At 40.1% G+C, this 22,289-nt stretch overlaps 1 protein-coding gene across 4 annotated transcripts in view; it reads left to right on the forward strand.

The window, feature by feature from the left end:
* Window positions 1-22,289, forward strand: part of PRKCD (protein kinase C delta) — a 64,260-nt gene that overhangs the window by 38,430 nt on the left and 3,541 nt on the right. For 2 of the 4 annotated variants that reach the window (XM_067303250.1, XM_013944456.2), the window contains exons 3-14: window positions 1,582-1,781; window positions 4,383-4,443; window positions 12,104-12,260; window positions 12,966-12,997; window positions 13,748-13,833; window positions 14,646-14,775; window positions 15,370-15,470; window positions 16,675-16,768; window positions 18,178-18,311; window positions 18,722-18,895; window positions 19,467-19,558; window positions 21,245-21,307. In XM_067303250.1, coding sequence (XP_067159351.1) covers window positions 1,582-1,781; window positions 4,383-4,443; window positions 12,104-12,260; window positions 12,966-12,997; window positions 13,748-13,833; window positions 14,646-14,775; window positions 15,370-15,470; window positions 16,675-16,768; window positions 18,178-18,311; window positions 18,722-18,895; window positions 19,467-19,558; window positions 21,245-21,307 — 1,324 coding nt within the window. The remainder of the gene's footprint in view (window positions 1-1,581; window positions 1,782-4,382; window positions 4,444-12,103; window positions 12,261-12,965; window positions 12,998-13,747; window positions 13,834-14,645; window positions 14,776-15,369; window positions 15,471-16,674; window positions 16,769-18,177; window positions 18,312-18,721; window positions 18,896-19,466; window positions 19,559-21,244; window positions 21,308-22,289) is intronic. The other 2 variants (XM_067303251.1, XM_067303252.1) reach the window with 2 other exon arrangements.

A 22,289-nucleotide genomic window follows, 5' to 3' on the forward strand; every position in this document is an offset into this window, starting at 1 on the left:
TCAGGTGGCTGCTTGTGAGCCTTTCAGAACACTTTTTGGCAAGCAGACTTGTGCCCGCTCATCCAAGCTGTGTAATTTGTGATGTTGTTGTTGGCAGGCATTCCTTAATAAAGTAGTACAAGGACACTATTCTTTACTGTTTGGACAGCTCAGCACGATGAGCGGAGTGCATCAAACAAGTTATTACCGACTGAACGCAAGCTTTGCATTCCACTTCCAGGAAGATACTTAGATAATCAGCATCTAATTCTTCCTTCATTGGAGTCAACACAAATTCTCCTGCTGATTTTAAGAGATGGGTCACTCTGTGTAGCTTCTTGGGGCAGGGAACAGCTCTTTAATCAGCTTTGCTACTGCCTTGGTAGCTCAGGAGCAGATTACATGCTTAGGGGGGAAAATGGATCATTCAAAGCTGGGGAAGCACTTAGCACTTTTACTGCAGCAAATGATCTTGATAAGCAGTAGAAACTGTGCATAATGTACCAAAAGATTTTCAGTTACCTGAGTGCAAATGGGTAATAATTGGCTAGGAAGCAACATCCCAGAGAAACACTGCAGAGGTGGCATCATATACTAGAAACGCAGTGAAAAATTGGGTGTGGTTGATGAGGAGGCAGTGTCATTTTGGATGTGCTAAGAAGAAACCCAGGTCTAGAAATACACTGAAGCTTGTTATAAAGAGCACAACGATCAGCTGTTTCCTATTCCTAAGGTAAAGAAAAGAAGAAATTAGCTTAACAGGTAAGAAGAGAGACTAAAGTTGTGTATTAGGGGAAAAAAAATGTTTAATAAGAATAGGAAAGCACGGAAAGACTCGAAGGAATTTGTCGAGACACTATTATGGGAGGCTGAGTAAAAGTTAGAAAAACACTTGCCAAAGAATGGCTGTTCAACAAGTTTTTGGGTTTTTTTTTTTTTTGAGGTCCTTTCCTTATTCTTTGACTATGAAAGGTCTGCGTGTGCTAGAGAGGAAAAATAAGACCTTGTAATATCCTTTAAAAAGTAATGATTGTGGCAGAGAAAGTACAGTGCTAATGAGAGTGGCTGCCTTATGAATAGAAGTGAGATGTCGTGATAACTTAGAGTTGGATTAATGAAATGTGGAGCTTTTCATCTCTCAGCCACCAGTTTCAATTTAAACTAGGTCAGCATAAGACATAGCTTAATTTATCTTCTAGCAGTAGGTATTCACTCTGATCAGACAATGTGTCATGGAGATTGATGCCAAAAAGCAGCCGTGCAAATACTCCCTGTCAAGATGCAACTCACTGAACGAGCTTCTGAGCTCCAAAATGGGATTTGTCCCTGCAGCTCTTGGGCTGCCTGTTAACGCTTTCCCTGCCTTCGCGTGGGCTGGACGTCAGGGTGAGCTTTGCCCTCCAAGTCCAGAATGGTTGAACTCAGTGTTTAAACTTGGCTTGACCCTTACCATTATTACCAACCACAGCACAAAAAGTAGCAAGTTCTTTTCTGCTTCTGATTTTACAACGAGGATTGTCTTTTTTGTTTTATTGTGGCAGATTCAACTGCTAGTTCTGCATAATTTGATTTTACAGTTTCTCTTTTGCGTGTGGCTTTCAGAGAGAGGGAAGACGCTGGTTCAGAAGAAACCCACCATGTACCCAGAATGGAAATCAACTTTTGATGCCCACATTTACGAAGGGCGGGTGATTCAGATCGTTCTCATGAAAGCAGCAGAAGAGCCACTATCTGAAGTGACTGTAGGTGTATCCGTCCTGGCAGAGCGGTGCAAGAAAGGCAACGGCAAAGCAGAATTCTGGGTAAGGGAGAAGATTCATTCCTTAAATTCACTGACCTGGTTTCTTCCAAGCTGGACAGACACATTATGCTTTTTTAAAGTGAGTGTTCAATTCCTTTTAATGTGTGGCAGGACTTGTAAAACAATTATTTTTAGCAATTTTATTGAAGCATGTGATTTACTGTCAAAGTTCAAGGAACTGACAATAAAAGCTGTGGCTTTAGTGTGTGAAGTAATGGTATATCACACTAAGGGCCTACTTCAAAAGCTTAACAGTCGTTATAACAATTAGCAGATGTTTAAATAGGATCCGATCATTGTAATTAATTCAGGGATGAAGAAAAAAGAAGCTGATTCCAGGGCGTTTCTCTTTAGGATTTTTATTTTGTTTATTTATATTTACAAAAAAAAAATTACTGGGCTTGATGCTGCAATAATGGGGATCCTTTGATCCCCGTTTCTGTTTTCCCAGTATCTTTTCTTGCCCTTGTGTCCCATGACACAGACAATTTTTTGTGTGTGAAGTCAAGGGGAATGACATCTCCCCGGATGGTATCTGTCATTTGCACCTGTGTCATACTGGGTACACATCTGTGAGTCAAGCTCAGAAGTATAACAGAGGAGAAGTTAGAGTTTAATGTGGTTTTAAATTAAGAAATAGGCATTTCCTCTGACTGCCAGCACTTGTTGTTAGTTGTCAAACTACATAAACCCAAAGTACAACTTTGAAATAGTTATATGTGAATGACTTTCAATTAGAACTGAAATAAACTCAAATAAAAAAGATTAGAAACAAAAATTTTTTTTTTGATTTTGTATGTCTAGAGAGAGGGGAAAGAGACAGAGAAGGAGGCAGAGTAGATCAAAACCTGGAGTCCAGAAATCTGAAATATTGAGCATATTGTTGCTTTCATTCAATTGATGAGTTGTAATGAATTTCCAATGAATTGAGATTTCAATGATATCATCTTTATAAAATCCTGTTCTCTAGCTTCTTTCTCTACTTTCAAACCCAGCTGAATAGGTTTAAATAAATATGATTTCTTCCTTTTTCTCACTTGAATAAAGTTGACCGCATCTTGGTTGGACAAAAAGGGGGTTGAGAATGTGATAAGGCACTTTATATAAAATTTGGAAGTGACTCTAAGTGTCCTAAATATTCAACATTTCTGCAAATGGAGAAATAAAATGCAGAGAGGAATATTGGGATTTCCTGTAAGTTGGGTGAGAGCTCTCTGGCTTGGTGGATAGGTGCTCTGGGTAAAGCTGTAAGTAGTCTTGCCAATTATCCAGTTGCCCTTGAAGCTGTACTGTAGGCAGCTGTACAGAAAATACATGTATTTGGTAATACAGGAACTGCCCATCTCTGTATTCAGAGTATGGTTAGTGCAAAGGAAAATCAACAAAATCTCTATCGCACAGCAGAGCGTTTTCCGGTTGGAAGGGGGACAGCCGGTAATCAGTTGTTCCCCTGTACTGGTCTGAAATGCCTCTCGTGTGCAGGGATATCTATTTCTTCTGTTTGCAGAAAAAGAGAAACCTCTAAGGCTTAGTCTGGTCTTTCTCAACTCAAGGTAAGCAGGTCGGAGAATTAAAATAAAGACTCATAAATACAGCTGGAGAGAGAAGTGTGGATGTCTTGGTAGGTGCTAATGCTAGCAGAGCACCTACTAGTATTCAGGTTCTGCCTATATGGTTATTTTTGTGCATGCAGACGCTGCCAACCAGTAGTAGCTCTAGCAGAAGACTTAGCTGTCTGTAAGCTGTGGAAAGCAAAAGTTTTGATGGTTGTCAGACAGAATGCCTTAGAGATAAAAGCTTAGCCCCTAGCCCGCTAGAGTAGTGGGATTGGTGGGGTACCTTAATGGGTGTTTCTAATTGGGTTTATTTATATATATATTTTATATTCTTTATCTATCTATCTATCTATAAGTTATTTTTACTTATGTGATATTAATCCATTGATATTTTGCTCTCTTCTGAAGTGAAGACTGAATCAGACTCTCTCATGCGTAATATCTTCCTACTTTTTATGAAGGCGGCAATTTAAGGATTTGTGGTTACTCTGCAAGCCCGGGAGCTGGCTCCCTCCCTCTCTCAGCTCAGAGGCATTCCCCTTTGCAGCGGGGAGCTTTGCAATTACTCTGGCCTCTGGGGTTTGCCACAAAACCCGTCTGTCACGGTTTGGGGAGACAAGCACCATCAAATTTGTTCATACCATTATTGTTCTGATGACAGACAACAGTATTTGATATCTCTATGGCTTGCGCTTGCAGTAAACATTTAAAGCACTGTACAGACGTTTTAAAACTGGGTTCCTGTGCAAACTGAAATTATTAGAAATGAAAACAGAAGCCACCAAACTGGCTTGCAGAAGAAGGCACACAAAGACGATGTGAGCTATGACTGCGCTGAGCTTTCGGGTAGGCATCAAAGCAACGCGGCACACCGGCAAAGCAGGCGAAGGAAGGAAAGCACCTGGTTTAGCCGCGGCAGTGCCATGGAACAAAGTCGCAGTCCAACAGTCCTTGAATAATATATTTGTTTCCCTAGAAAGAGCTGTTTAAATGCCTGAGAACTTCAGTCGGCCGCAGACTTCACTGTTGATATCTTTCTTTCGTAGCTTGACCTGCAACCTCAGGGGAAGGTGCTGATGGCTGTGCAGTATTTTTTAGAAGATGCAGGTAATGTCAACTCTTCATTTTTTTTCAGTCAGTTATGTACAAATGTAACTTTTTTCCCAGTTTCATTTGTAGAACACAAGATGTAGCTTAAAAAAAATCACTTAATGCACTGAGTAGAGTTTTCTGGTTTCATTGATTTGTTTTGTAGGATTGTGGGGGGTTTTGATGTTTTGTTTTCTTTTGGGTGAGGTTGGGTTGGTTTGGTTTGTTTTTTTGAGACAGTCATGGGTGCTGCATTTTTAAATGCTTTTATGCCTATATTGCTGTTGCATTTAGCCACTTTAGGGTCTTTAATCTCTCTGTTCTCATGTTTTGATGTGATAGAAAAATATAATCTGTTCCTTTTAAGACGCAAAGTTATATATCTTGTTGTTCTAGCTTACATGGGAAACTGTTTTGTGGACTGGGGGATGGGCTCTGGGTTTCCTGGGATTTTTGCTAATCCCTGAGGCTGATTGTAGCAATGAGTGAATGATTAAGTGCAAATCAATGCAAATGCAAATCAAGTCAGTGTCCTGCCCTTTCAATTTATAAAGTGAACATCCTGTATACATTAGAAATCTGCGCATGCTTTTTGAAAAAGAAACTAGGAGGTAAGATGGATGCAGTTAATTATGAGTGTGGAAGCTTTAGGTACAGTAACAAGAATAAATATTTTGATGGGGATGTGTTTATCTGTGCAATTCTTTCCTAAAGACAGTGATATAAACCCTATGACTTGCTCTGTTAGTGCTTAAAACTTTCCTCTCCCAAAAGTCTTGAAACTTGTATTTCTTGGGTATTAAGTGGATTTTCTGTCATTTTAACCTATCAGTCTTCCGTCATTTCATACCATGTGTTTTTAAATAATCAGGGGAAGGAATAAGCATGTAAGTTGAAAAGAATTTTTTTTTCTGACATATACAGGGAACACACTTCTGCTCTCATGAAACAAGTTAATTGTGAACATTTTTTGTACCATATGTGCCATCTTCATAGCAGTTATTGGAAAAGCTACTAAAAATAATGTGATGTGCAGTAGGTGACATTTCAGAGTTGACATTTTATCCTTGTGGTGGCAACGCAACAGCAAAAACACTCATTACTTTGGTCTCTTTTATGAAAAGGTAACTCTTTAAAACAAACAAACAAAAAAGCATGATTTTGAAGAGCCCCTAAATAAGAGCATTTCTCTGAAGCTCAAAAGCGCTCTGTTTATACATCAGTAATATTCTGGTTTGGGTTCAAACTGTTGTGAACCTTCATGTTAGAAAACCTTAATCTCCGTGGTCTTCATGGCTTTTGTGTGCAAAGCAGCTTTATGTGGCAGTAGTATTATGAGAATATATCTATTTAAAAATATGCGGAAATCCAGCTATCCAGAGGCTTAAATGTTTCTCAGCCAAAATGCACAAAATTAACTTCATTATTTTCTATTGCTCATTTAATAAGGCTGAAGCATGTGTCCTTCCCTCTGCATAGACATGAAAAACAGTAGAGATGGCATAAGTGAAAACCTTCTGTAAATAGTTATTAGCTGTTATTATGAACGTAATACACTTGCGTGCAATAAATACAAAGATAATTGTACTTAGTTACTTATCAAAATAAATTAAAAATAGGCATAATGTTCTTGCAGGTTTTTTTATCATCATCTTTATTATTAGGCCATAGTTAAGGATTGCAGATGATAGTGGATGAAGTCTAAACACTGAATGGATCGTTAAATCATACAGCCAGGTGTTCATTGGCAAGCTAAGATTCACGTGTTAATGTTCTTGTTAGGTAAATAGAAAATTATTGCAAGGTGGAAGGTCCTTCTATTTTATGGACCTTTTTGGTAACCAACCCGCAGAGGCAGTGGAGTCTCCTTTTTGAGACATATTTATGCTTGCATGTTTTGTGAAGGAAAGACTTAATCTGATCCTTGCAATGTTCACATCGAACACTTAGTGCAATTATTATTTTTTAACATGTTAACCTTCCTAAAAATTACACTTTTCCTTATGTCACTGAGTATTGCTAAATGGGCAAATGTTACAATGATCTTGGCTCACGATCACTACTGTAAATGTTTCCCCTTGTTAAATTACCATTTATCAGTGCTAGAGCAGAGAAGTTTGTTATTGCATTACAAGAATGTTTGTATTAACTTCCATTCTTTACATCGCTAAAGCCTTTAGTTAGCAGTTGAAAGCTTAGAGACAGTTCAGATTCCTCCCTATACACACATTATTTTGTTCTCTCTCTGACGTGCTTTTCCATAAAGAACTGTACATTAGCTGTGTTTCTAAAATAGATGCAAAAAAGCTTTTTTCTGAAACTAGTATTTCAGTTGTTCCCCAGATTATTTGAAGGTATCGCTACTGCCAATATCTTTGATTTACAGACGGTACCTTTCGTTTGAAAATCTCCAAGCTCTTTGCAAAGGGGCCCAGTTCTTTCTTTGGCTTGCTTTGCAGACTAAATCCTTTGATTCCCAACCCCTCCTTCTAAGCAGCAAACATCCTTCCATCTTTAGGGAAAATTGGGTTTTTTTTTTTCTTTTTACTTCAACTCATAGGCAGCTGTATTGAGAAGTAAGCATGTTATTGCTCCACTGTCAGATTTACTGCTAGCAAATAATTTTCTTGGAGTAAACTGGTATTAAAATGTGCTCCACGATGGGCTACACTGAGCCGTTTCATTTGTATGTCCTTTTTGCAGACTGAGGCCTGGTCAGTTAATTTGGAGGTAGGTAGGAAAAGTCTTGCCAGTCTTAGAGGTGTTTTCCTTCCAGACTGTATAAAATAGGACTGCAGAGCCCTGACTTAGAGCTGTCTAGCAACTTTTCTGCCTTCCATCGTACAAGCTGAAAATAAGTTTGGGCTGGAAATCTGTAAGTTTTTCTTCTGGCATGAGAAATTGGAAATAAAGCAAGGGAATAGTGTGTTGACCCCCATTTTCATTTTATAATATAATATTCTTTCTGCTGCATATCCTCTTATTTTAGTGTTGAAAATAGGTGATGCTTCTGTAAAGCAGCTTTAATTTTAATAGCTTTGAGTTGCAATACGCTTAATGCTTTGCTTGATCTTGTTTATCCAAGTGAAGTTAATGACCTTATCGAGTAAGAAAACGCGGCATCGCAGAGACAGCTCTCTGGACTGCTGAGTGTCTTGCTCTGCGCAAGCCACTTTGGAGGCTTTTGAAATACGCTTTTTGCCTCGTTTTTGAATTCGGAATTGCCATTTTGCTGTCTTCAGCTCTCTGGAGAAAGGGTTAGTGAATTCTTTCCTTAAAACACTGTTAGATGCATCAGAAGGCAAATAATTTGCATGTGAACTTTGATAAAGTAGCTGGCTCCTGGGAGAGGAATATGGAACAGAGGGGTGTGTATACGTTATAAATGTGGTGGTTTTCTCTGTGCTTGTAGAGATGAGTGTGGAGCAAGCACGAGAGCTGAGACTGTTCAGAGGCATCTGCGAAAAATAATGGGGTAAATAACAGATTTGCAGATGCTCTGCTCACACAGTCTGCATATTGCACGGGTCTAAATTAAGATTTGAAGCAAGTTTCTCTGTGGATGAGGCATGCTGGGGGAGGGTTTTCACATTATCAGTAAAATATAATGAGGGCTGAAAAGCCAGAACTGGGCCTTATAGTTGTAAATGGGGAAGCTGGTGTGATTTAATCATTTAGCAGAGAAAATTCTCTTTCTAAAAATTTGACAGATTTAATATTAATTCAGCAGTACCTTGCACACCTGCATTAGTCTGCATCTAGCAGTGTGATTGCACACATTTAATGGAAACCATCTTCGCATTTAGGTGTGTGGGTTTGGCTTTTTCTGTTTGTGGTAAGACAAGTGAGCGTTCACAGGCACGGTACCCTCCTAAACGCAAAGCTGGCTGTGTATTTGGTTGGGCAGGGAGCTAACAGGAGCTGCGTCGAGCAGAGCAAACTAGGTGGAATCTGCTTGCGGGAAACATCACAGACCTCATGATGTATTTTTAAAGGTTAGTTTCCCTGTGACTTTTTGCACTTGGAAAAAATGGGCTTGTCCCGTTTGCCCCTGACCATGCACATGCATGCATTGACGTGCACATGCACACGAAGAAGGGGATCGGGTGTCTGCGTAGAGCTGCCAGCCCACCCCGGAAGGAAGGGGTCCTTCAGTCTCGGTGGGGTTACTTTATCCATGTATCTACATAAACTACAACACATGTGAATGTCTTTAATAAAGATGCTACTAAGTGTTTGCAACCACCACTTTTGACCACCCATATTGAAGCCTGTAGTTACAACTGCTCGGCGCCAGGAGAGGGAATTTGCTGTTGCGTGCCAGCTTCGAGAGGAGATGGAATCGGCTCGTGCATTTCAAATTGCTATTGCAACTTCAGTGTCAGCAGCGTAAAATCAACAAGATTGAGAAGGGAGGAGTTTGGGGGATTTTTCTGGGTTGTTTTTTTTTTTTTTTGGACTGAGAGACGTCACCTACTCGTACTCTGCCTGTAAATGAAACGTTGTGCTGATTCCAAAAACCCAAATGATTTGGCGTAGCAAAATTAAGTCACAGAAATGTAGACTTTTGGGCAACTGTTGTGTTTTGTGAATGTTTTATATACAGGTGACCTATGCATACATAAATGCCTGTACAGTGACCCTCTCCAGGACCAAATTAAAAAGCAGTTTTCTTCTTAAGCAGTTTGTACCAGCAGAGTCTCCTTTGTGAGAAATATAACTTTTCCTTTTAACGATGGTGCTCTTAGATTAATATTTTCTTGACCCGGAGGGCACAATTAACTTTCAAACAAAGCCAATTGCAAGGCAACAGAAGGTTTACAGTTATGCTGAACAGGAACGTTAGTAAACTTTATAATATATTGCAAAGTTTGAGACAAGTCTCTTCCAATTTGATCAGCCATTTAGCTCAGGGAAGGCTTTGCCTATCCCCATTTGAAGCAAAGTCCCGGTTTATCTTTCCTCTCCTCAGCTTATAAACAACGCCACAAAATGAGTGACTTAAAATGAAAGATGAACTCTGAAGACGGTAAATATTTTTCCTTTTTTTTTTTTTTTTTTAAACTCTAATAGTGTTATTTTGGAGGTTGTTTTCTCTTGTCCTTGAACTTAGGGAGGATAAATGGAGACAATTAGACATGTCACCTTGGGGTTTATTAGAGTGCAGCACAATTGTAGCAATACTGTTTTGGGTAGCTCAGCAAACGTTGTCCAGACTATTGGTTGCACGAGATGTTATTGGTTGTAAGGATGGAAATATTCCGAAGGGCTGGCACCGAAATTAAGTCCCATGTGCAACACATGGATACAGCCCATCTGGAGAACCGTAGTGTCCATGCAAACTCGCTTAATGTGCTTGACCCGTAGCTGCCACCCAGAGCTCTCTGCTCTTCCTGAGCATGCAGGAGAAAACATTTTCAACTGTGCTTTGGCATATTGGTTGCTTTGAGCAAAGGTATTGAATAAGGTGGTTTGTGGTGAAGACAGTGTGTTCTCCCAGCTGATTTGGAAGTTCTGCTGGGCTCAAGGATTCCTCATGGTTAAAATATGTTTAAGGGAAATGAATTTTTTTTTCTTGTACAAATTGCAAATGATACAGCCCTGTTTAACTACCCTCTAAAAATAGATGCTAGACAAGTTCAATGTCTGTTTTCCAAATAGGGAAGATGCACCACAGTTTCCCTGATACTGGTTAGAAGTTTTCTCTGGGAATTTTGCATGCAATATCAGCAGTATTAGATTGCTACAGGGTGAGGAGAAGCCATATCCTGCTCACCCGGTGAATCCTGCTCATCTCACACTTAGCCACGTGGTTTCCCACAAACTTTAGGGAGGGTTTTTGTCCCTTAAACTGCTCCTCCGCAGGGAATTCCTTGAGAATACATGTGAAAAAAATGACAAATCTTTCTCTACTTTGCTGTTACTGATTAAATCACACTTCTGCAGACACCCTGTGCACCCAGCAGCCCGTGCAAAATAGCACCAGCTCCCACCAACGTTGTTTTCCTTCCCGCGCAATGCAGTGCCGGGTTCCCTGGATCTATTGGAGGAGCAGGGGGTGAGGGCTGAACATTTGTGCGGCAGTACTGAACAAAAGGACGGTGTTGTCTGCAGGCATCTACAAGCCGAAATGTAGCTGTCGGTGGGAGGTTGTGTGCGGTGATCCCAGTCAGCTGCTTGAGCAGAAGAAATGAAGCCCCTTCCTGGTGGGAAGAGGCAGCTTAGTGATGTACGTGGTGTCCAGATTTCATAGTGTGTTTTGTGAACTCTTTTTCGGGGGAAAAATGGGATGAAACATCATTTTTTTCTGAACCAATGGCCAGCTTCTCAGAGAAGTTGCATTGCTATCTTGTGGTAGGACCCAGGGACCTTTTGGACCTTTCTTTACAGTAAATTGCCTAATCTTTCCTTAACCTCTCAGCTGACTTTGGCCTTTGCTTCCCAAGTTGGGCAGTCTGTTAGCACAGCTGTGCTGGCAGCCAGCTACTAAAAGAGAAGCACAGCTAGCAGCAAGAAAAACAGAGGTCCTGGATGATCTTGCAGCAAGCTCGAGCACTGCAGTTAAGGTGACTTGGTGAAGAAAACAGATCTGTTCCTATCTGCATAAAAAGCAAAGCCCCGATGACATTGAAAGCGTGTACTTCAACAGCTGCTCTCTGTCCAGAAGAAACACGTCCTAGGGTTAAATTGCCAGTCATCCCTGTCTCTTTTGACACTTGCACCTTAAAGAGTGTATCTCCATTACAACCTCCTCCTATCACTTTCAAAATTTAAAAGTAAGACCATAGAGTGTGAGTTGCGGCTGAAAGACCGCAATGCAGGAGGCTCATTTCTGTAAGAGCCACTCGAATGCTTCCTTGGAAAATGAGTGGAAATAGTTACACCCTGTAATGAAAGAGCTGTATGTGCCAATGGGATGCAGATCCCAAGAATGTTGTTGTTTTCTTGGTTAATACTACATGAAAATTCAAGGGGATGCCCTGGGGACTGGAAGGGGAGAGGGGATTAGGGCTGGGACACGTTGACAGACATCAGGAGTTGTTATAAGAGAGCCTAATGGGAATGCCTAATTGGAAATCTCATTCGTCCTCACTATTTTATGACCCTGGAGACTGGAAGATTGGTCTTTATCACCTTTCTGTCAAAAGGAAACACTGGCATGGTCCAGTGATGGTTCAGAGGGTCCTGCATCACTTCATGTTCGTTTTACTGAAATTCTGTAGCTCTGGTTCAGGAGAGCACATGCAGCTGCAGCATGGAAAGGCTGCTGCTGCTGAAGACCTTCATGCTTCCAGTAGAACATTATTTCTCTTATACATAAATCATATAACATATAGGAGTATATAATTCGTCAAGAAACAGCTGCGGTTGTCGTTTCTCTAGCAGGATAGTACTTCCATTTCCTGCTCCTTCCTCTCAGCTCATCTGCTGAAGACTTCCTAGGAATAAGCAGTGGTGTGAAGTGCTTGCAAACACGGTCGCAGGGAGGCTCTAGAACTCGCGCATGCCTATCCTCCACCCTTATTGGACTGAAAGTCTGCGGTATACAGACATAAAATAAATAAAAATACAAGTTTGAAGCAAAGACAGACTGAGCATTTTTGGAAAGCAAATGTTAATCTTGCTAATAACTTCAGTGTTAAAAGTGTGTCTTCTTTTCTCCCCACCATCCCCCCAGATTGCAAACAGTCAATGAGGGAAGAAGAGGGGACAGTAACTATGAACAGGAGAGGAGCTATCAAGCAAGCCAAAATCCACTACATCAAAAATCATGAATTCATTGCTACCTTCTTTGGACAACCTACGTTTTGCTCTGTCTGCAAGGATTTTGTATGGTAAGAAGGAAATGCTAAGCTCCCCCCACACCCAAAGGCTAAATAATTGTAAAATTTGCTTCGGGTACTTTGAGACAAAACGTAACATATAATTTCATCTGTGGTGCGAGATGAAAAAATATATTTACTAGTAGTATTGTCTTGCCCAAGAGCTATAGTCATTTCTTTCACATTAAAAAACTTGAACATTTTTGCCATTGAAATAATTGGCAAAAATTAGAGCCAAAAGCGAGGTCTGGCATGTAATCAACAACGGCGCTTTCACGGAAGAGTGTGATTGATTACTGCTTTCCTTTGTGTGGACCTGAGAAAATAACGCTCAGACTTTGAGATGTGAAGTGGCTGATAGGATGATCAGAGTAAAGACCCATCGAGGGCAAGAAGCTGTATCCCTTTAGACCATTTTCATAGTAAGTCATATCAGAAGAAGGACTTCCCATGTGATTGAAACCACCTCTTTTCTGTTTTGTCTTCATAATCTGTTGGTCTAACAAAACATGCTACCTTTTCTTTGAACCTTGCCTTCCTCAGACAGACAATTCTGTATAGCAGAACTTAGTCCAGTTTATTAATTAGAATAAATATTCCAACAGATAAAGGCTTGATTGGCTGACATGGTAAAAACAACTTCAAAAAAATTTTTTCAGTCCAACAAACGTATGCTTTCATGAGTTCTTTCTTTGTCTTTTTTTTCTTTCCCCCCAGGGGACTCAACAAGCAAGGCTACAAATGTAGGCGTAAGTTGATTTTTACCTTTTTCTTGTACTACTTTCTGCACTAATCTATAGTTCTAATAGTTACTGTTGGAAAAAAAACTCTGTAAATATGTATGGCAAAGTGCATGGTCACCATTTTATTTATATATACATATACATACACATATATATATATATATATTTTTTTTAATAAGTGAATGTTAAACACAAGTTTTGCATGACGACCCAAGGCACTGTAGTTACGATCAACTCCATTTTATCTGAATTTTAGTATCAAAATTTAGACTTAATGTTTCTTCTTGTAAGCACATAATGCAGCTGAGAAGTTGCACTCTTTTATCACAGCAGGTTTTGTTAACAAAACATTGAACAGTTGTGAAAGCTGTTCTAAAAAGGATTGCAAATATTGTTGGGGTTTACAGCTGAACTGATCAGCACTTTTGACTTAGGATTGATCTCTGTACATTACCCAATACAGTAGGGTGGATATCAAAGGGTAAAACTCAAAAACAAAATATTATCTTCCTGTTATCAAGTACTAGCGGCGTTGCCTAATGGAGGCAGATTTAGTCTAGAAATACAAATAATGATAATAAGAAATGGGAGGAAGTTGTTTTAAAAAGATGATCATCTTAACGGGGGGGGGGAATGGTTTTGGTGTGTCTAGTATGATGGAAAGGAATTTCACGTTGTTCTCTTTGAAATGCAAACACCTCATGCCATGTATTTATCATCTGAAGGAATCCTTTTTTTCTTGTGCATGTCTTGAAGAATGCAATGCTGCTATTCATAAGAAATGTATTGATAAAATCATTGGGAGGTGTACCGGTACTGCAGCCAACAGCAGGGACACAATGGTAAGAGGTGAAACAATATGGTTATAATACAGCGAGCATAAATATGTAATTGAACACTCCTGAGCTGACAACACCTTGCGCAGAAACAGCCAAGTGCGTTTGGGAGGTACTTGGCTGCACAACCAAGTTACTGTCTTCTCTTGAAGATTATATACAATGGGTGCTGAAAGAAATTTTCAAGCAAAAAAAAAAAAAAAAGAAAACCCCTTGCAAGGAGTTGGATAGTAATGATGGGTTGTTTCTTTCCCCTCTAGATGAGGGACCTATGTATGGAGCAAGAAGGATTTTGGCTGGCTTCAAAAATCCAAAAATGCTGATTTTTTTTTTTTCCCTCCTGTTTGGGTGTGTTTTGTGGCATGGTGTATTGATATTTCTAATGGTGTATGGGAGGATAAATTGACGTATTTTCTTGTGGTTCTGGGCATATTCTGTAGGCATTCTCCTATCTTTCATCACAGCACTGCCACTTGAAAGTGTGAGCTCACTATTATCAGGACCCCTAAATCTCACAAAAAAAAAAAGGCTCAAATATTTTTTTAAAAGCCAAGCACTTTATGCAAGTAGCATCACGGTCACTGCTAAGAGACATTTAAATGGTGAGGTGTAAAGAGATGTGGACAAGTGCTTTGTGGTGTTCGCTAGGTGTCTAGTTAGGCTTGGAGGTGTATCGCTGCCTTATATGCAGGATGTTAAGACTGGAGTAGTCGCGGGGGGAGGAAACATAAACTGTAGGTTTATAATATCCCGGCTATTTTCTATAAGAAGCTGGTCCTGCTCAGGCTAAGGTGGCTCAACGCTGTCACTGCTCTCAGTTTCAGAAGGAGCGCTTCAACATCGACATGCCCCATCGCTTCAAGGTTTACAATTACATGAGCCCGACCTTCTGCGACCACTGCGGCAGTCTGCTCTGGGGCCTCGTCAAGCAGGGGCTCAAATGCGAAGGTAGGGCCGGAGGCTGGCCGGGACCTCGTCGCGCTGCCCCCCGCGAGACATCAGCTACCGCTATGAATCATGTATTTATATATGTCTGCAATACGGCACTCAGCTCATCCACACCTTGTTTAAAAAGCTTTTGCGCTAGCTTCTCACGCAGTCAGGGAATGGGCTGGGGTGCTGCGTGCCCCCCTCGCACTGCGTAACCAGTCCGACCCCTTTGCACGGCAAGAGCTGAAATTCGACAAGTCTGACTCAAGGCAGTATCTGAAAGTGTAGTCAAAGTGTTGCTGTAAATGCCTATTTTTTTATAATTCTCCTACGCAAAGGTAAGCTGATCTTTATCATAATGGATTTTTGAGGAGAAACTAAAGCTGCCTGAAGTTTGTTCCATTTTGAACAGATTTGTAGCCTTCATTAAATTAAAGATTAAAATTGCAGTTTTAATAATGTATTCATGTCCTATCTAGGTCTATAACAAGGTTTCTGAACTACACAGAAAGATAGGTGGGTTTTGGTGTAATGCTGGACAATGTTTTCATGACATTTGTATAACTGTCCTTAAATGTTTTTTTTTGTTGTTGTTTTTGGGTTTTTTTTAAGAATGTGGAATGAACGTGCATCATAAATGCCAAAAGAAGGTGGCAAACTTGTGTGGAATAAACCAGAAGCTGCTAGCTGAAGCTTTAAATCAAGTTAGCCAGGTATGCTGTCCTGCTGTTTGCCATGTAAATAGTTGCTCTCGGAGCATGTTTGGTTTTTTGCTTAATCTTTTCCATATCACTTTTATTGGGACTGGAAGTTTGAAACTGAGGAAATGCAGATGGCTTTCTCTTCTTAATTTGACTCATAAAAGGATTAACAAAAATGTTGATAGGCTAAAGTTCAAATTGGGGTGGAAAAATCCCATCTAACAGAATTCTTAAAAGGAACAGACACGTTGTCCTGAAATATAACTTAGTTCCTTTATGAAGCCAAGGTTATTCTCTCCCCTTTTCTTGAATAGTGTTTAAACAGTGGTAGCATAAAGGTAGAGTCAGTTTTTCCATGCTTCAACTTTGAATTCACCTTGAACACCAAAATTAAAAAAAAAAATAGGGAGAAACATACCAGATGATATTTTCAATTTTTATTAACCTGAGATATGCACATAGGAACCCCCACTGGAATTCACACTGGCCCCATGGTTTACATTATTTGTCTCCTGCTGCAGCGTGACTGGTCCCTTGTGCACAGGCTGCCGCGGACTTCTGACTTGCAAATAAAGACTCAGACGCAAGCTCTGAAATAAAACAACAGGAAAATGTATCATGCAAGCTGATAGTATTTCCTCTAAGCTTAGCTTTCCTAAGCATTCACCAGATACTTTGAGTTTTTCTGTGTAGTGAAAGAACTGCTGCGACAGCCCTCACTGTTTTCAATCTTTTCATTACTGAAACTTGATACCGGGGATCTTCCATAAATAAAAGTTGTTTGCATGTGCTGAAGACCAAGAATGTGTGACTTCAGTGTGTCTAGTATGACTGTGGTTCCCATCTCCCGGGCCAAGAAATAAACACATGCCCGAGAGGGAAGTTTTCCCACAGTGTAAATTCTTCTCATTATGGGTTCAAACCATTGTACCTTTAATAATTTTCAATGAATAACACTACATAGACTGTTTATAAAATTTAATAATGTACTTTCCCAAAGGGTAGAAAGTACATTGGGTGATCTGAAGCTGTAGAGTGTGGCTTAAATAGTCTGTGAACCAAACTTCTGGACAAAAGAAGATATGTGATCTGAGTTGATAATTAAAAAGAAAAATTTATACTGCCATCATGTTGTATTTAACAACTAGTGTTGTTAAAATGAATATTTCTAAACTAACAGTGCAAATATAATTTCAAGTGCTTTCCTCCTCCTCAGAAATCTACTCGAAGATCTGATTCTGGATCTGTAGAAAGTGTTGGTATTTATCAAGATTTTGACAAGAAACCTAGAGGTCCAGGAGATACAACAGGTGAGAAAAGCTGCATTATTTTCTTTTAGCTGTTTACCTACCAGACTACACAAACTGACAACTTAAGCAGTTATTCATTCTTGCCTTGTGTTAGGCATTTTTTTAAACAATAAGGGCTGTTTAAAAATATAAGTATATATTTCTTTTTCACAGTCTCCTGGCCACACACAATGCTTACATAACTTTTGACAAATGCCTACGGTTCTTTATTCCATGAGCATATCCACCTTTCTGCAAATGCTTGCTTTACTCATTGCGGCACAGCTCTCCATGGTGGAGCTGGAGAAAAACCTTGCTAATCTGAGTACAACATGCCTCTTTCCCTCCTGGAACTGAAATCTGCCACGCACATTATTAACTACCTTGATTTGTTCACCAAATATTAGAAACCCCTGTGCAATGGCAAATACTATCAATGTTAGAATTTAACTAGCCAAAATACTACTATAAAATACTACTAATAGCCAAGATAGTTTCAGTACCACCTGGAATCCTGATTATTTACGTTCAATATAAGGTTCTGCACTTTTTTATTGTGGCTAAAGAATTGTAGCATTGTATAAGCCTTATTTTAATAACTGCTAGCCTATGATAATTTATGCAATAAAAAACAACTGTAAAAGTCACTTTATACCAGATAGAAATCTCTATGCTCAGAAAGAGATAACTGGTCTTTTTGGAGTGATACAGTTATTCATCCATATATTGAGCTAGTTCTATTTACATGTCCAGTAAGAAAATTACTTTTGATATAATTATCACACCTTATCTGGCTTGCCAGAACAGGGCAATAAGGTAGTTTTACAAAGGTAGTTTGTCTGAATACTAAGGGTGCAGCTACCAGGCAGCACAGCCGCCATCAGAGGGTTGTGTTGTTGATCCAGCAGATCCTAGGCAGCTGGGATCAAAAGAAAAAGTTAATAATTTTAGGATATAATTGGGATTAACGAGCATATTCACGCTTCTCAGCTGGAATCATGGGCCAGCAGCAGGCATAAATCAGATCTTTCATGGCCTCCCTGCTTAGGCTGAGGGACTAGCCTGCTCTGCTTAACAGAAGATAAATAATTTGTTTAAAAGCAGGCCTAGTGAAATATCCTTTTCTCCAAACTACGCTCTGTATCTTAGTCACTGGGAAAAGTTAGGGCTTTTGATTTTATAATTCCTGTCGTAAGTATTGCTTAAAGCCAGCATCAGAAAGAATCACAGATTCAAATTCAACAGTATCAAGTACACTTGAATAATTTAAACTTTGTTATAAAATACCTGATTTGCCTCTCTTGTTTAGATCTGCCAGGATCCCAGCAGCAGGTGCCCTGAAACAGCATGTCAGTACTGAACTCCTAACAGAGGATCTGTCATGCAACATTTTTGCATATATTGAACTTTAAACTCCCTGTTTCAATTAGCAGATAACAGAGAGTACGACAAGCTCTGGGAGGGAAGCACAGCCAAGACAGCGTCGCGGATTGCAAGCAGGAGAAAATTCAACATAGACAGCTTTGTCTTCCATAAAGTACTAGGGAAAGGAAGTTTTGGGAAGGTATGTAGCAAACTTGCAGTCTTAAGGCAGCTGCCTTGCTGGATCTTTGCAATGTTACGGGCTATTTTCATTAACCAGAAAGGTCTCTCAGTTGCAGCCGGTTGGGCAGATAACCTTTAAGAGAACAGACTATAGCCATGCTTGCCAAACTCACAAGACACGGACAAAAAAATTGCCCTGGACTCTGCCCTGCCTGCGTTATTTGGTCCTCACATCCTCTCTGTCCCCTCATCTCTACACCCAGCACCCTCACCTTCTCAAATCTCACCTGCCTTTCCTGCTTAAATCATTTTTTTGTTGCCGTGGCATCTGCTATAGTCACCTTTGACTTCCTCCTGCTGCTGCCATCAGCGACAAAGTTGGTCTTTCATACGCGTGCTCTAATCTCATTGTTTGTATTTATTTGGCAGGTTCTGCTTGCTGAGCTGAAAGGGAAGAATGAATTCTTTGCTATCAAAGCACTGAAAAAGGATGTGGTGCTAATCGATGATGATGTGGAATGTACCATGGTGGAAAAGCGGGTCCTAGCACTTGCATGGGAAAATCCATTTCTCACGCACCTTTACTGCACATTTCAGACAAAGGTAAGGGGAAAAATAAATTAAAAAATGACACCACCACAACAGATTTAACCCTTCAATGGATGCTGTTACCAGCAGTCAAGTGAAAATAAGTTAGTGATCAAAAAAGTAAATTTTCTTTTCTTGCACTCTGAAATAGTTCACAGGCCTTGTGGAAAGTAAATATGAGTGCTGCCCCAATATAGGTTGATAAGAACAGAACAAGACCCAAACAACATCTATGCAATCTAGAGTAAGAGGCAACTGAATTTAAATCCTTGACCTTAGATTTATTCTTGGTGAGGGTAAAGATTGTCACAGGTAGGAGTCAGTAAGTTTACTTAAATGTGTATTTATATTAAGTCTAGAAGTCCACAGAATACAAGATGAGATATTTAGCCTTACAATACAAGACCAGGATACACAAATCTATAGCAATTTCATACAATCTTAGATGTGTACGTAGTGGAGAAATATCTCTGCATAGGAGGAAAGTGACTGCTTGGTCCCCAATAGCCACATCACTGCTTCATATATTCCACGCTGTGGCTGCAATAACATCAGTAATTTTTTCATTCTGCTGATTTGCAAACAGGATCATCTGTTCTTTGTTATGGAGTTCCTGAATGGGGGAGACCTGATGTTCCACATACAGGACAAGGGGCGTTTTGATCTCTACAGAGCAACGTAAGTCCAAAACCCTTCCGTCCCTATCTGCCTGAACAAACATCATCTTTGTGGTTTTACTGCTACTAATTCTACACCCCTTACCTGCAATCTTCTGCTCAAGTTTCAGTGGCTGATGATTCTAAGGGTATTCCTAGGCAGGGGTTTGATACAATGAAAGAAGCTCATTTAATGATGTATGGGGTTAGGTTTTCTTAATTAACTTAGCAGTATACCTTAATATATTTAGCAGTTTAAGTACCTAGGGATGCCTGGTAAACCACAACATGACCAGCAATGAAAAGCACAAGGTACCACTTCAGTGCCTCTTAGGATATTTCATTATTGATTATTGCTGAATATTTCATTATTGATGAAATAATTAAATTCCTAAGAAAACAGCATGGAAAAAAAAATCCCTATATTATTTACTCTTGTTGTTAATTTGATAGGATAGTGCAGAAATGCTGGAACCTGCAATTCCTGCAAGATACTAATAAAGGGCTGGGAAGGCCAAAGAAAAAGGTGTCTATTCAGTAGGAAAAAGTACTTGATTTTTAGCAGGTGTAATTTTGCCACAGTTACCTATGACTTTAGCAATCACTGGAGCTGAAGACTTAGAGTGTATTATTATTATTATATCTATCATATTTTGCTAGTTTTATGACAGTATTTTCTACCTCCCTCACTCAGAAGCATGAAGGTTTTAATTAAAATAATTGAATAGGCAAGATCTTAAAGGTAACAGTGTAGGATACTGGATCCACTCCTGAGCATCAGTGATGGTTGTATAAACAGACTAGGAATAGACTAGACTTGTGTTACTGTGTGCCGTACTAAGGAATACGGGATTGGATTGGATCAAGGAGTCTGAAATAAATAGTGACTGGGCAGTAGCCGGTGTTACAGGTCAGGACTAGCTCCATTCCCACTGTCCCCAGCAAAAATCTGGATAAAGCCCCTCTGCCTCACCTCCATTCAACATCTTCTTGCATCCTCAGCACACATTTTTGAAGTTTTGGGTCAACATTCAGGTCTATCTGCTATACAGAAATGGAAATAATAGTTTTGTATTTGTTTAAAAAAAACAAAACAAAAAAAAATCTTTTAATGCATTTCAGGTGGAGGGGAAAGCATTCCTTTAGTGTCTTCCCTCGTATGCTCTGGATTATCACCTCCGTTTTGAGGAGACTGCCCTGAAGCAAGGCTACTTTTAGGCTGCCTTCTACAACTGGGCAGGTGCAGAAGAAGATAATTGAGGCCTGTTTCTAGTTCAGCCATTAATGCCCCGTCCCCTCCTACAGCAATCCCGTGAGTGCTGAGCTCCTGATAGCTGGCTTTCAAAAAGGCACATGCATATAGCTCTCTGCAAACATGTACATAGACTACTAAAGAGTAGAAAAGGGACGCTGTCTCAAATGGAAGTGGAATGAAACATTAAGGCAGCTGCTGACCCCTTGAATGTTTGGCATTAGATACCACAGATGTGCAGTAAAGAGATTAACTTGCAGACTGTAACATCCAGTGCAACAAGCTGTACAAATACAGGTGTACTATTAAATATGGCATTTATCTTTCCTAGTATTGAAAGACATGTACAATACGTCTCACTCCATAAAGACAAACTTATGGCAGCTCTTCTGGCCAGCTGCACTGACTGTGTCTTAACTGAGCAAGCCAATTTAAAGGATGTGTTGGTCTTTTCAGGTTTTACGGAGCTGAAATTTTATGTGGGTTACAGTTTCTTCACAGCAAAGGCATTATTTACAGGTGAGTACCTATTAGTTCCAGTGTGGGACCTATGAACTGTCATAACACCGGGTGTATCTATCTCAGAACTACTGATTAATGCAACTAGTAACAGCTTTCTGTTAAGAGAATTGGTGTTATTCCAAGGGCATTAACATGCTTGAGACCCATTTTATCTTTTTTTTTCCCCTTGGCAACCAGAATAATGAAAGTTTGCTGGTGTAATCACACAAACTGACTGGTGTGGTTGCAGGTAGACTTTGCACGTAAATGAATCCCTTGGATTCATACAAACAAACATCGCTGCATAGAAGAAACAGAGCAATGTCTTTGCAGGTATTAGCATAATGGAGATGTATTTTAGAACTTGTTCTAGCTGTCATTTGAACAAGTTGCAATGCATTTGCCCCTCTCAGAAGTTTATTGTTTGCTCAGGCAAACAGCAGCTGATGTCCAAACAGAGAGGAAGGATTAATGGTGTGCTGCCTTAGCCTGGGGAATCTTGGTCTGAGCAGCACCTCACCTACTTGGCAATCTGCCTGGCTGATACTGGAAGCTTAAGTTACCGAGGAGAAAAGACTGTACTGTTCTCATGTAAAATTGCCTGCTCTATTCAAGTTTTTCTTGGTAAGCAGCAGGGCTGTTGAGTTTCCCTTCAGCCTGCTCTCCTTGGTATGTGCTTCTGCAGCCAGATGGACCAAAAAAAATGCATTGCTGTGAAAGTGAGGGAATGCAGCTTTTGGAAAATGCCATTAAAAAGCTTGTACTTGAGGGAGGCGTATTATTCTGAAAAAGGCATGAATATGGCACTTCACAGACCCCTTCACTGCGACTGCAAGCCCGGAGCTCCCCAGTGCCGTAACTAGGAGCAAGCACTAAAGCTGGGCAGGCTTGGAGCATTCACTCTCGTGCCAAACGCCCTTGGACGCCAGCAATGCTGCCTTTGCTTTACATTAGGCAGCGTAGCACACGTTAACCCGTGCCTCGTTCCAGCAGCAACAGC

Source organism: Apteryx mantelli, chromosome 12 (assembly GCF_036417845.1).
Source record: "Apteryx mantelli isolate bAptMan1 chromosome 12, bAptMan1.hap1, whole genome shotgun sequence".
In the NCBI taxonomy this organism is placed as follows: domain Eukaryota; kingdom Metazoa; phylum Chordata; class Aves; order Apterygiformes; family Apterygidae; genus Apteryx; species Apteryx mantelli.